This window comes from Leptidea sinapis, chromosome 9, assembly GCF_905404315.1.
Source record: "Leptidea sinapis chromosome 9, ilLepSina1.1, whole genome shotgun sequence".
Classification (NCBI taxonomy): Eukaryota; Metazoa; Arthropoda; class Insecta; order Lepidoptera; family Pieridae; genus Leptidea; species Leptidea sinapis.
Genome location: NC_066273.1, coordinates 12,849,921 through 12,863,819, shown reverse-complemented (window position 1 = coordinate 12,863,819; position 13,899 = coordinate 12,849,921). Strand labels below are relative to the sequence as shown.

At 35.6% G+C, this 13,899-nt stretch overlaps 1 protein-coding gene across 1 annotated transcript in view; it reads right to left on the bottom strand.

Annotated features, from left to right (window-relative positions):
- Nucleotides 1-6,876: 6,876 nt before the first annotated feature.
- Nucleotides 6,877-13,899, bottom strand: part of LOC126966096 (papilin-like) — a 29,041-nt gene continuing 22,018 nt past the window's right edge. The window contains exons 18-20 of the mRNA XM_050809971.1: nucleotides 9,745-9,868; nucleotides 8,973-9,105; nucleotides 6,877-7,048 (exon numbers count right to left, since the gene is read on the bottom strand). Of these exons, the coding sequence (XP_050665928.1) occupies nucleotides 9,014-9,105; nucleotides 9,745-9,868 (216 nt within the window). The 3' untranslated portion in view covers nucleotides 6,877-7,048; nucleotides 8,973-9,013. The remainder of the gene's footprint in view (nucleotides 7,049-8,972; nucleotides 9,106-9,744; nucleotides 9,869-13,899) is intronic.

The window sequence follows — 13,899 nt, the reverse complement described above, 5'->3', positions numbered from 1 at the left end:
TTTACATGATTCTATGAAATAAATGAATCAGTTGAAAGTACAAAACCAAAAAGTGATAATAAAATGGCATTTGGGTAAATCATATCTGCGGTTATTTTATCTAATTCCCTGTTCATTTCCATGCGTTCTCGTACACTTACCATCAACATGCAACGTTACTTCCTGCGTGGCACTCCCCAATTCGTTATTCGCGATACAAATATAGACTCCAGAGTCGTTACGATACAGAGATACTATTTCTAACGCTCCATCTGATAACAGACGATATCTTCCGACGTCACCGTTGATCTATAAGAAAAAATAATATTCATAAAACGAGATAATAACTAATACTAAGCGAGATTATAAAGATAATAAATTCCCGCTTAAATCTTCTCTTTTAAAATTTATGTATGTATTAAATAAATTTTATGAGCATTTTTCATGAGCTAATCAAATAACTATTTATTTACCTATTTGAACTCCAATATATCAGATTATTAAAAATAATTTTATTTATTACATTAAAAATAAGTATTTATATATTATTATTGTTAAAATTAAATTTAAAAAACCATATTTAGGCTAATTTCAAGATACCTTTTTTTAATTACTTAGGTATTGTATCCAGTATTCTTTTAGGTTGTGTGGAAGAGATCAGACCGCTCATTGAGTATCTATGACTGACTATAAATTATCTTAAGATCATTTTATAACTTTTATTTTAAAGACTTACCCCCTCATTCATAATGGTCCGCTAACTGTAAACAGCCGCTAAGGAGTGTTTTTTCTCATTCTGACTTAGGTCAATAGAAGAAGACAGAGTGAGAATTAGCAATGATTTAAGTTAGCAGACTATTATGAATAAGCAATATGCAATACAGTGTCTATCTATCAAATGAAATAATAAATTGTTATGAACCAAATATGATATTCAAAAGGTGGCAGGTCCGACTTGGATGAGGAAAGCAAGAAATTTTCTTTGTGGAGAACTCTTGGGGAGGCCTATGCTGGAAAGCAAGACAATCTAGAAACCAGTGTCTAATACTAATATATAATAAACTAATGATATTTATTAAACAAATTAAAACAGAAGATATAAGATAAGAAATGTAACTGTAATTATAAAGGGTTACCTCGTAAGGACCTAGATCCTTTATGATAAGAAAAAGAATGAGAATTTGTGTCCAAAACAGAAGCGGACATGTCGAACATGAACTGTAAAAACAATCAATAAATATTTACCTACTATTTACGTGGTTTTGTTTCATTCTTTAGAACTAACTAATAATTTTATTACAATGCCCGGGGAGGCTATCATCTAAGTTTTTTGTAATGTAAACTACTATTTGTTATACCTTTTTGGATAGCTGATAAAATGGAGATGTTTGTAAGCTCATCTGCAAATAGACTTCCATAGATTTCTTTTAAGTATCCCTTAAAGAAAAACACATCTTAGGTTTTTTTTGTTTGATTTTTCACTATTCTCCATCATTCACGAATCATTTTATTCTGCAACTGTATTTTTTTTAATTGAAATAAATAGAGCAATGCATCTTCTAAAATAAAACGTATAAACAAACATACCAGAGGCTCAGATTCCAAAAAAAAGATACAACAAAAGGCAAAAAACATTATCATTATTATTATGCAAATATCTTTGAATCGTATAGATTTAAAGCTATGGACAAAAAACTATAAGTTTAAATACTAACCGTTATTTCGTTTCGTCGCCAGGTGATCAAAGGCGGAGGGTTCCCGTGGAATAGACATCTGAGGGTCGCAACTCCTCCTTCACTTGCGCGTACTTCCGGTTCTCTTTCCTCACTAGGTTGAGGAGCTTGCGGTACACCTGCAAACACGCAACGTTAACAAAAATATATAGTTTGAGTTTCTTGCTACTTCTTCTCATTAGCTCAACTATATAATTTGAGTTTTTTGCTACTTCTTCTCATTAGCTCAACCCTTTAAGAAGTAGCGGTAGTAGACTTATTACTTATTTCGGATCGAAAGTTTAACAGTAGGGGGCTCCTTTGCACAGGATGACGGCTAGATTATGGGTACCATAACGGCACCTATTTCTACCGTGAAGCAGTAATGTGTAAACATTATTGTGTTTCGGTCTAAAGTTCACCGTAGCTAGTAAATTTGCTGGACAAATGAGACTTAACATCTTAACGTCTCAAGGGGGACGAGCGCAATTTTAGTGCCGCACACAATTTTTGAGGTTTCTTTTTAAATTTGGAGTGGTACTGCATTGTAATGGGCAGGGCATATCAATTACCATCAGCTGAACGTCCTTTTTTATATGAAAATGTGGGGATGATATCACTTCACTCATATCGAGAGTACCTGGATTGTAAATGTTTGTGGGTGCTGATGTTGTAGCAGGAGTTGGCTCCATACAGAGCTGACTACAGCCTCGCACGCAACATTTTCCGACACCGAGACAGTCCGCATCGTCATTGCACTCGCGTCGACAGTTTCTCTCCGTTAAAGCTCGCAGTAGATTCAGGGGTGGACATTCGCCTGGCTTGTTCACTGAAATTAAAGTTAGAAACACATATTTTCAATTCAAGAAGTGGAGGTCGTCATCTAAATCGTGTGCTTCGTGTTTTTCTGCAAACTTTACTCAAAGCAAGTAGCTGTTCATAGACCAATCTGGATCAACAATTTGAGCAGCTCAAATGGTTCGAGCTGCTACAGGGGTGCGCCATACTAGAGACGACAGCTATCTTCCGTACGTGGCCGGACCTGCACTTTGTGGAGCGCTAGAATGTGGCTTGAAGTGAAGAAGATTGCCGTGCTCCAATTCATTTCACAATATTGTTCTTTTTTGGGAATATATCCAAATTATATTGGCTGGTTATGAATTCATGACCGTTTTGTATTGCAAGTGAAGACGAGCAGCGGTGGCCATATATTATCACCATCATATAAAACAATAATGGGGTAATAAACTTACCGGTTCTACAGTCAGCCGTGTACTGCATCTCATCTGTCACCGATACCTTGTACCTTGTGGCTACACAACGTTCCCCGGGTGCACAGTTCTTGTTAGCGCAAGGGTGCTTCAAGCAGGTACACCTGTTTACAATATATATCATATTGTTATCAAATAACATCAAATTTACTATTTTTAAACTCAAAAGCTTCAACCATTATCATTTTAGTAAAATGGTTTTACACAGAGTCCAAAAATTAGCCCAGGTAATAATTCCTGAGCTGTGTAAATTTGTATGCTTTTTGCCTTGAGGAGAAATAGGTTCTACAGCCTCTCCAGAAAATAAGCAAGGATTCGAGTCAGTTAGGCTTGATACAAAAAAAGCCGATAATTCATATTGATATTTTCTATTTTATATGAAGCCCGTTAGCATTCTGGAATGATATTAGTAGTGGAATGCTCTCAGAAAACATTACATTCATTCATATTTTCTTTCACGTTAGAACCAGATAGACACTGTACAGCTACTCAATTAATTGACGACCTATCTATTATATTCTGATAAATAAGTCAGATCGCATCAGCCATGATCGCTTTTGTGTATGACTGTGACTGAACGAACTCTTGCAAAAACAAAAGGCGAATAATGGGACTAAAGATAACAATTATTTTCCGTACTTAGAAGACGCATGGTTAGAAGTCCAAACTTCCGTGAAGACACTCTGTGGCAATCTCACCTGGTGCAGCCGTCTTCGCTGACGTACTTGGAGATGCCGTACTGGCACTTGGTAGTGTCACACTCTTTCTGTAGCGTCGCGCAGTCTACTTCTACTTGCACGCAGGTGCAGCGTTCGCAGCCGCTCGGCGTGCGTGTCCGCTGCACGCTGTACTCGCAGTGCAGCGCCGCGCACTCCTCCTGGTACGTGCTGCAGTCCTGGTCCACCTCCACACAGCTGCACTGCTCACAGCCGCCCAGGGTGCGCGTGCGCTGGACGCCGTTCTCGCACGCGATCGTTGCGCACTCCTCCACGTACTCGGAACAATCGTCTACATCATCTGGCGCCACTTCATTGGCATCTGTTACGTAATCAAGTACGTCATCATTAATAAGTGTGCAAGTTTTTTTAACCACAGACATAACAACACTAACAGATTCAAATTTAGAAAAAAATGCCAACAATTAATTTACAAAGTGCAGTTATAGCTTATCTTATTACCTTTAAACGAGCAATTCTTGTATACATTATTTGAATCTCGAAACGGCTCCAACGATTTTAATAAAGTTTAGTATACAGGGAGCTTCAGGGGCGATAAATCTATCTAGCAAGATTTCAATTTTAAAAAATTTAGTTTTATCCGTGTTTTAATAAAAATATTAGAATACAAAGGTAAATTTCGCTGGCGATCCACGGTTCGAGTCAAGATGTTTCCAGTCCAATTATTTTTTCCCTTTTCTTTTTCAAGTTCCTTATTTTATGGGAACTATTATTGGGAGCCCTAGTATAAGTATATTTTCTACACTGCCTTAGAAATGAAACCAACTTTGTGCAAATATTTTTATTGTATTGGAGGTGTTTCGGAACAAAGATAAAAGTCAAATCAATAACACAGTATCGATACATAAATTCAAAAATATGGCTCTTTCTGACATCAAGCTAAATACTTATTACTAATAAAATGTTAACCTAAATGTACTCGTAATTTTTTATTTAAATAACCAAAAATATTGTTCATCAATATTGTTTATTCATCAGTATGAATGTCATAACTAAATATAATTTCCAAAAAATACGATTTACCAAATCAAACAAATATATATGTATATTAAATAAATATAAATGTAACGTAAAAATATTAATATAAATAGTAATAAAATAAATATAACGTAAAAATAGTAATAAAATAAATGAACGATTATTCCAAGATATAGAGAGTCGTTTTAGTAGTTTCTACTCGCACTGTATCGGTATAGTATTTGTAATACAACAACTCGATATTTTAGTCATTGGCATTATATGTAAACCAATAATTTATTATTGATGACAAATATTCATCAAATTTGTACACGATTTTTGAAATTAACAACATGAATCTACTTAACCAAAATAATTAAAATTGCAACAATTTGTGCTTTGTATTACCACATAGGGATAGATACTTACATATTACGAATTAATTTATTACAACATATAATTTATGGTGTCATCCATCAAGTTTTTAATCAAACCAGGCGTATTTTTATACGTTCGTTTTCATTATTTCTCGGTACCATAATAAAGTCGCGTCGTGCCGCAAGTTGGCTCATGCAGTGTGGGTAAGCCCTTAGTGTGAAAGAGAAGACCAAGCAAAGCGTGCGAGCGGTGCGATCGATAGCGCAAGCTTATCATCGTACTGTCAGCTCTACATTCCTCAAACATAACATGGACAAAATTTTACAACAGTGCTATTTTACGCACACACACTAATGCTGGCCAATTAAGTAATCCGAATGGCGTTTCGTGGGAGCGCCGGTCATAGAAAGTGCCTAAAGATTAGATGTTTGTACGGGACAAACTTTACTACTCTGCTCACACTTCATAACTGTTTTTTTATGTGTAAAGATTTTTGGTCATCTTTTCACATTATGTACAGTGTCTGATTAAATTTCGGTCCAATAAAAAAATTTATCTACATGTACCTACCAGATAGTAAAATTATAGCGAGAATACAAAATTGAAGTGAATCTATCTATGTCTATAAAACAACAGATGTATTAAATTTCATTTTATTTATTTAGAGAATCATCAGTGCCAAAAGGACATCTGCAGCTCCGACTAAAAATCGTGAGTAAAAACCTCACAGTTCAGGGTTCCCTTCTCGGCCACTTCCTCGCCCCAAAAATTAATGAATCGAAAAGAAATTTCGGAAACTAAATGGGAAGTAAATATTCTTTGTCATTATGTTAATTTTTTTTCGGATTTGTATTTGCGTTTTTGATTGGAGCTTTTTTTGGAGTACTCAAGAACTAACAAAAAGAAAAATATCAAAAAAAATAAAATATATAAAAAAAAAATATATATATGTATAAAAAAAAAAGCAAAATAGAGAGTCACATAAAATGATAGCACATATTATTGATCTTATTTGAAATAATTTTTATCTAGGGTTAAAAACCGAGGAGCATAGTGTCCATTTGTATTAAAAAATGGCCACTAATAAAGAGAATGTAAATACTACGTAATAAGCGGCGGGACTGCCTAAATAAAAACGTTTAAAGTTTATTTTAGTATGAAACGTGCAGTTATTTGACATAAGTTTGAAATAGTAAATTTTAAGCTGCTAAGTTTTAAAGTACAGTAACAGTCGCCTAAACCGAAGTGGACTTCGGTTATCTCCATTTTTTCATGATTAAAGCCGTCATCTGTCAATCTCTCAAGGACTACACGTTTCATACAATCTCTTTTTTCAGATTGGTCACTAATATTTCCTCGTTACTAAATCAATAGACCAGCGCTGCCTATGCCATGTAGAACACAAGAGCTGTCAGTTGGCTCAGCAATGTAATACCGAGTGGCGCCGGCAACTTGCAGCGCCCGCTACACTCCTGGTACGAGTGGAAGTTGTTGTCATTGCCCCCGCAGCCCAAGAACACGAAGGGCAGGCACTCGCCGTGACTCTCGCTGTAGTGCCAACGCCTAGATCCAGTGCCGGAAGCGCACTCTTCGCCGATCGACACAGGAAGCAGGCACTCCATTTCTACCCCCGTCACCAAATTTGTTACATTAACTGGGTGGGTGTAGATTGTAGCGTGGAGTTGGATCTAACTCCTTGATCGTGCTACAAAATCTAACTTACAATATTTTAGCTGGATTGAATGTAGTTTTTGTATTCTTACGTAAGCATCATTGTTACAGTAAAATAAAATCATAGTCAGCTCAAACTTGGAAACAACATGATTCGTTCCTTACCCAGTCCTCTGAATGCTCCACACTGTCTCTCACACTCCTCTTCGGTGTTATACGCGTTAATATTGGGACAGTTGCCAATGATTCCCTCCACACACCGCTGCTCGCTGGAGTCGTAGTAGAATGCTGTGACGTTTACACCGCACGCTTCAAGAGATGATGGTGTTTGGCACTCAGAATCCTATGAACGTATTTAATTTTGTAATATTTTTTTTTGTTATAATGTAATCTGCTATCGATAGCTTATACTATAAGCAGGAGAATGGAAGGGAGATGTGCAGAGGCCCTTTTTCCTGTGAGGAAAATGCGAGAGTCAATGTGAGAAAAATAAAAGGGACAAAGAGATCCCAAAATCCTTTCTGGGACCTGTTTTTCCATTTCCTATTACTATTTGTCTGGGTCAAAAATTTGGGATCTTTTAAGTCGTTTTAGCTGGTTTTGCCTTTATACCTTTTATGCCTTTGGAATGAGGATCATGAGCTCCTCGTCTCAAAGGCATAAAGGCAAAGACAAGCTTCTTTGGGTGGACTTCTAAACGAGATTTATATTTTTCTCGAGTTGCCGCGATTTCTCTTTTAACGAGAGGAATTGTACATTGTACAAAGCGCAGGTGCGCCGGTCCGGCCACATATGGAGTATTGCTGTCATCTCTGGTCTGGCGCACCCCAGTATCAGCTCGATCCATTTGACCGCGTGTAATGTAAAGCAGCAGGAATTGTCGGGGACCCACTGCTCTGTGAACGGCTGGATTACTTGGCGTTGCGTAGAGACATCATTTACTTTTATCAATTGCGTAGAGACATCATTTACTTTTATCACGGGTAGTGTTCCGAAGAGCTTTTTCACGTGATTTCTGCCGCCGAATTCCACCTTCGCACGATACGTCATTAGTTAGGATATCATCTTCGCCTTCTGGATGTGTGGCGATCCTCCACAGTGCGGTTTTCAAGGAACTTTCTTCCACGTACTACAGAACGGTGGAATCAACTGCCTTGTGCGGTGTTTCCGGGACGATACGACATGGATACACATTTCTTACAGGCCGGCAACGCTCCTGTGATTCCTCTGGTGTTGCAAGAGAATGGGAGCGGTGACCCGTACGATCGTTTGTCCTCCTTTTCCATAAAAAAGAGGAATCTTTGCGTACTTTTCGACCTCATGGTTGGTTATGAACCATGGTGCTTTTATGATGCTTTTCAGGATTGCGTGTTCAGATCATGTAATAAATAAAATAAAATTCGTACATGAATTGCGGTTATCAAGAGATTATTTAACAATACATCACATCATAAATTAAAAAAAAAACATCAAAAACTACATTTTTTTAATTTTTTACAATAAAATTTATAATTTAAATAGCTTGTAATAAAGAAGGTATTTAATACAACCAATGAAAATATTATTATACCGTATAATTTAGTTAAAAATAACACTTAGTTAAAATCATAAAATTATTTTTATTTTATAATTTGTATATAAATTGAAATTATATATTATAATTCGTCGTTGTTGTTCAGTCAACATATGAGTTACAAAAGCCTTGGTAGCTGAAGTATGGTACAAATGGTCTATTTGACAAGCTAACGTCACGGTGTCGAATTTGCGTGACGATGTGCGCGCGCATCTTAAAAATCATCCTGATAATATTATTTCCCTAACGCGCACTGACCTCTAGTATTTACCGCTGGACTGGCGGCTGTCAAAGTTTTTTTGTGCCTGTTTGTAATTCGCCATCTTGACGCCGTTGGGCATATAGCGAGAGTCTGCGTTACTAAAACTAGTGATGACAACCTCAGCAACAAACATCGATACGAAAATTATTTACAAAAAAATTGTGTACTTTATTAGTGAAGTATAAATACCATGGAAAACGGCGGAAATTAATTCAAAATGCATTAATACTTCAGAGTACTATAAGCTTCTCTCACAGCAATTTGTAATATACGTCAAAATTTGTTCTCTGGACGCTCGCGAGTAGCGTTTGAAATAGGCACAAAAAATTTGCTGTCAATCATATTTAACAGCCTGTCCAGTGGTATTTATACAGGTCAGTGCCTAACGCGCCTAAAGTACAATTTCAAAACTATTGAAATGATTCTTCTTACCCTCCGGCTATCTGGGACATATGCAGTAGAAAGAGTTGTGTCTACAACAGGAGCTCTGGTTGTTGGGACAGGCCTTCTAGTTGTAACCGCACTGGCAGAACACTGAATCTCGCATTCATCTTTTGTAGCAAATCTGAAATTAAACAATTAAACATGAAAAGCTGTGGACTTACTTTTTTGCAGACAAGCTCAACGTGATGGTCGGATATTAGATCACCACGTAAACGACAAGCCATCGATATTATTATACATACATATATTCTACGGTTATTATTACTGTACACGCTTCTTGAATCTTTCCTCTTTAATCATCCTTAAATGAAACAAATCTTATAACTATATATATACAATAGTATGATTACATTAAATTAAAACTATTCTTAAGTGTATCAGGCATCATTTCCGCGGCGGTGAATTTGTATTTCACGCCATCTAGGAGCATTTTATCAAACTCTTAAGGCAATTATGAAATGATATCATGGAACGTACGCGTATACAAATAATTCTGTAATGATGAAGTAATGTTTTCATTTACGAAAAGATGGCGCTGTATAAGTAATCTGTTTCCATTATAAATTATTAATGCGTGATTAAACTGAGCTAATTATTATAAGAGCTAGTTCGGTGATCTCCGGCTAGCTGAATTAAGTGATCTTTCAATATAACTAAAATATTTTGATTCGGTTATTTAGGCTATTTCTCCTGAGGATGTTTGCTCCATTCCCAGTCCGTGGTATAATTAAGAAATTCATTTATATTATAATGGCTGCACCTATTATCATTCCCATGACAGCCGGTGTAGGTAAACTCTTCGCACTCTTTAGTTCTTGCGTTAAAGTACCACGAGTCGTAGCTCTCCAAACAATTGCCAGGTTCTGGCTCCTGCCGACAAGGATCTGAAACAAAGTAACGAACTCAAATTTATTTTCTGTGTTGAACGTACTCAAACCACACTCTGGTCAAAATAGAGTTATGTATGCCATCGCACTCCTGAAGGTCGTGTCCGTCATGTAGTTAAACCCCTATTTTTAAAATGTACACGGAAACTGTTTTTTTTTTTGGATATTTATATAGGAAATTTATATTGAAGATTATTTAGACCTAAAACTTCAAATGCGTATAACTCAAGAGTGCAAGTCCTTTGTGGGGCGATGTATATGCTTTTACAACAGGATCCCAGAAAATGTCCAAAACAAAAGTATTACGTTATTCAAAAGAATTGTTAAAAAACGTTTGTGTGGTAAAGGTTACTATAACATAAATGACTTTCTTAATGATACCACAGATTGGGAATAGAGCGACCGCCCTCAGGCTATTAAATAATAAGTTTAATTGTACAATGTTACTTTGTTAATGTTACTTTAATTGTAAAACATATGTTTGATGGGAAAAATAAAAGCCCGCTGAGTTTGTTGCGCCCATTCCTCTCAGGCCTGAGGCATTCATTTTGGAATGGGTGGTAATTTTTTGACTTTCAATAAGTGATTTCACATCCTATTTTGAATAAAAATATTTGAATTTGAAACAAAATTCCTTTGTGTGGTTTGAGTCCTTTGTGCTTAACTACGTCCTGCTATCGCAGCTAGGCAAGCTATTCAGCCGCAGATAGGCAATTAAAATATACTTTTTTGCTTTTCTTGCTGTACTGCACTCATTGTAACAGTGTGTTTCTGTCAGTCCTAACTTAACTTCAGACAGAGCGCCCGGACGGAACCCGAGAGTCACAGTTTGGAGTCCTGCATCGATCATGAATTATGGCACAAATTAAATTTGTATAATTACTCCAGAACTTCCAGAAGAGAGGGATATCACGAAAAATAACAAACTACTTGGTATAGTGTAGTAACCTGACATACGCATCAAAATTGTTTTTATATACCTACCTACTTATATAAAGATTATTTGTCTTTACACAAGAGAGTATCACTTAGTGTGTTATGTATATGGTTTAGTTCGTATACACATAATATTTGTATGTACATACCATTAACTTACATTTGTTTCCGGGTCGACACGACATGGGTACCTTCAAAAAAAGCGCGTACGTACACCTTCCTTAAAGGCCGGCAACGCTCCTGTGATTCCTCTGGTGTTGCAAGAGAATGTGGGCGGCGGTGATCACTTAACAACAGGTGACCCGTACGCTCATTTGTCCTCCTATTCCATAAAAAAAAAACTATCGCAATGGACCAACCTTGTGTGAAAGTGAGATAACTATCCTTACATAAAAACCTAGAAAGAGACGGAATAGATGAATAGATCATGAAACCATTTCGAAACATTTAGTGTCCATTATTCTCCTGTCAAAATTTTCTAAAGATAAAAAAAAATACGTGTTAGAAAATAAATATACTGAATACGTCAATATGACGCCGTTTATTAATATTTGTCATAGGGATTCACCAAAAGCAAAATACTACACGCTTCACTAACTCACTAACACATCTATAAAACAATAGACCAGTGCCGAAGCCTTTGAAAATGATAAAAAGTGAAACAAAATAATAGTAGGATGAAACCCATTGGAAAAGGACGATAATATAACAAAAATTAAGGGAAAAATAAATTACGGACGATCTGAGGTCGGGAAGTGGAAAAGTGGGGGGTGTTTTAGGGTAAAAAACGGTTTATCTCGATTTCCGGCAAAACTACAAGTCCTATGGCAAAATGTTAATCGACAAAGTTGTAGGTAATAAAGAGATCTACAACTTTGTGATCTATAAACGAACTGTGTAATCTTACAATCGATAATGCTAAAATTTTTTCGTACGCTGATGATACAGCCGTTGTCTTTTCTGGAAGTACCTGGGCAGATGTAAAAAATAGCGATGAAAAAGGAATGGCTCAAATATCTGCTTGGCTGAAGTCTAATTTACTATCATTAAATACTTCTAAAACAAATTATATATGCTTCAGTATTTATAATAATAATCAGCCCGATGGCAACTTTAATCTGAAAGTTCATAACTGTAAACTTAGCAAACATAATAACTGTAACTGTCCCCAAATCAATAAAGTAGATAATTTCAAATATCTAGGAGTCATACTTGATCAGAGGCTCTCCTGGTACCCTCACCTTGAGCAACTGGCTGAGAGAGTCAGAAAATTAATATGGGTTTTTCGCTCGCTGAGGTACGTGGTCCCAAAGAATGACAAATCTGAGAACGATAGTGATTCCTCTAACACTCTGCTAAAGAGAATATATACTGCACTAGTTGAATCCATCCTAACCTACTGCATTCCAGTGTGGGGAGGTGCTGCAAAAATAAAGTTTTTAGACATTGAGCGCTCGCAACGAGCATTGATTAAGGCCATGTATTTCAAACGTTACAGATATTCTACAGAACAACTTTACCTTGAGTGCGGTTTACTCTCTGTGACGAAACTGTTTCTGAAATATGTTTTAATCAAAAAACATAAAGAAGTACCATATCTCGTAAATAATAAACAAAGTAGGAGGCAACCTAACGTAACTAAAGTCCCTCGAACAAAAACAAAGTTTGCTAGCGCACAATACAATAGTCTCTCAGCTCAAATTTACAATAAAATAAATAAAAAACTACATATCCACTCAAAACAATATAACGATTGTAAAAAAATCGTAGAGAAGTGGTTAAAGTCTCTCGACTATGAGGCAACGGAGATTTTACTTAAACAACTTAAATAATGTACAGAGTAAAATAACTTATCCAATGTTTACATAGATCAGACAGAAAATATTCCACACGCACTTAACATATATACACGCACACAACACTCACAAAAACACACAGTATCGCACGCACACACACACTCACACATAGTTACACATATTTATCATTTATGTTTATAATAATAAAAAGTGACGTTATCGAACATGTAATGTTCGATAAGAATTAAAAATCGTAATTGTAAATCTTTGTCGCTGTAATTGTTAAGGTGTTCAAAAGTAACTTTCCAAATATTTAAATTGTTAATTTATATTCATTTCATAACCTTTTTAAATTTATATTCATTTCATAACTTTATTATTATTTCACCACCATGTCAATAAAACTTTTGTTAAATATGACACATTGCTGAATTGGAAGAGCGGAGACACCTGGTACAGGCATTATTTGCTTAAAAGGTGACTCCGGCCACTAGCTGCTGTAAACTATGATTTTAAGAGAAATAAATTATTATTAAAAAAAATAATAAATAAATTTTGGAATTACACTTTTTTCACATAACCTCAAAATTTAGGTGAAAAATTAAAAAAACCAAGTTTTTGGATTTTTATTTATATCTTTTTCAAAAATATTTTTTTTTCTACCTAATTTGGTGAAAACTTACCTTATTATGTCCCAAATACACTGTAATTTATTTGATTTAAAATATTTATTTTTCTCGTCCTTTACCAATGGGTTTCATCCTACTGTAATTTTTTTTGGTTTCAAAAATTATCGACCCTGGTCTAAAAGCACACATGCACATTTTAAATTTAGTCTCGACGTAATGAGGAGAGTGTTTGTCTATTACGCTAGTGTACTAAGTTTATGGGCACATACACAGTTTATTATAAAGTATTAAGGTTAGTAACCCTGTCTATTAAGCTGGAGGTCCCGGGTTTGAGTGCCGGTAGGTGCAAATAATGATGAATACGGTTGTTCGTTTCCGAGTTTATATGTATTTATAGTTATTTATGCAACTGTTGTGTAATAAGGGGTATTAAAACACGAATGTGGTAATTGTATCACTTGAGTGTTTTAATATATAATTATCAACAGTTTCATACAAGACTTTATCTACAACCATAATATTAATCCTCTAAATGATTCTGAAACAGTTAGCTTACTACTAACATTAAAAAAGCCACAATTAGTAACCAAAATATCATCCAAAGGAGTGTTATTATAAATACGGATGATATGTTGTACTGAATTTCATTCACTCGTTTGGATGATGT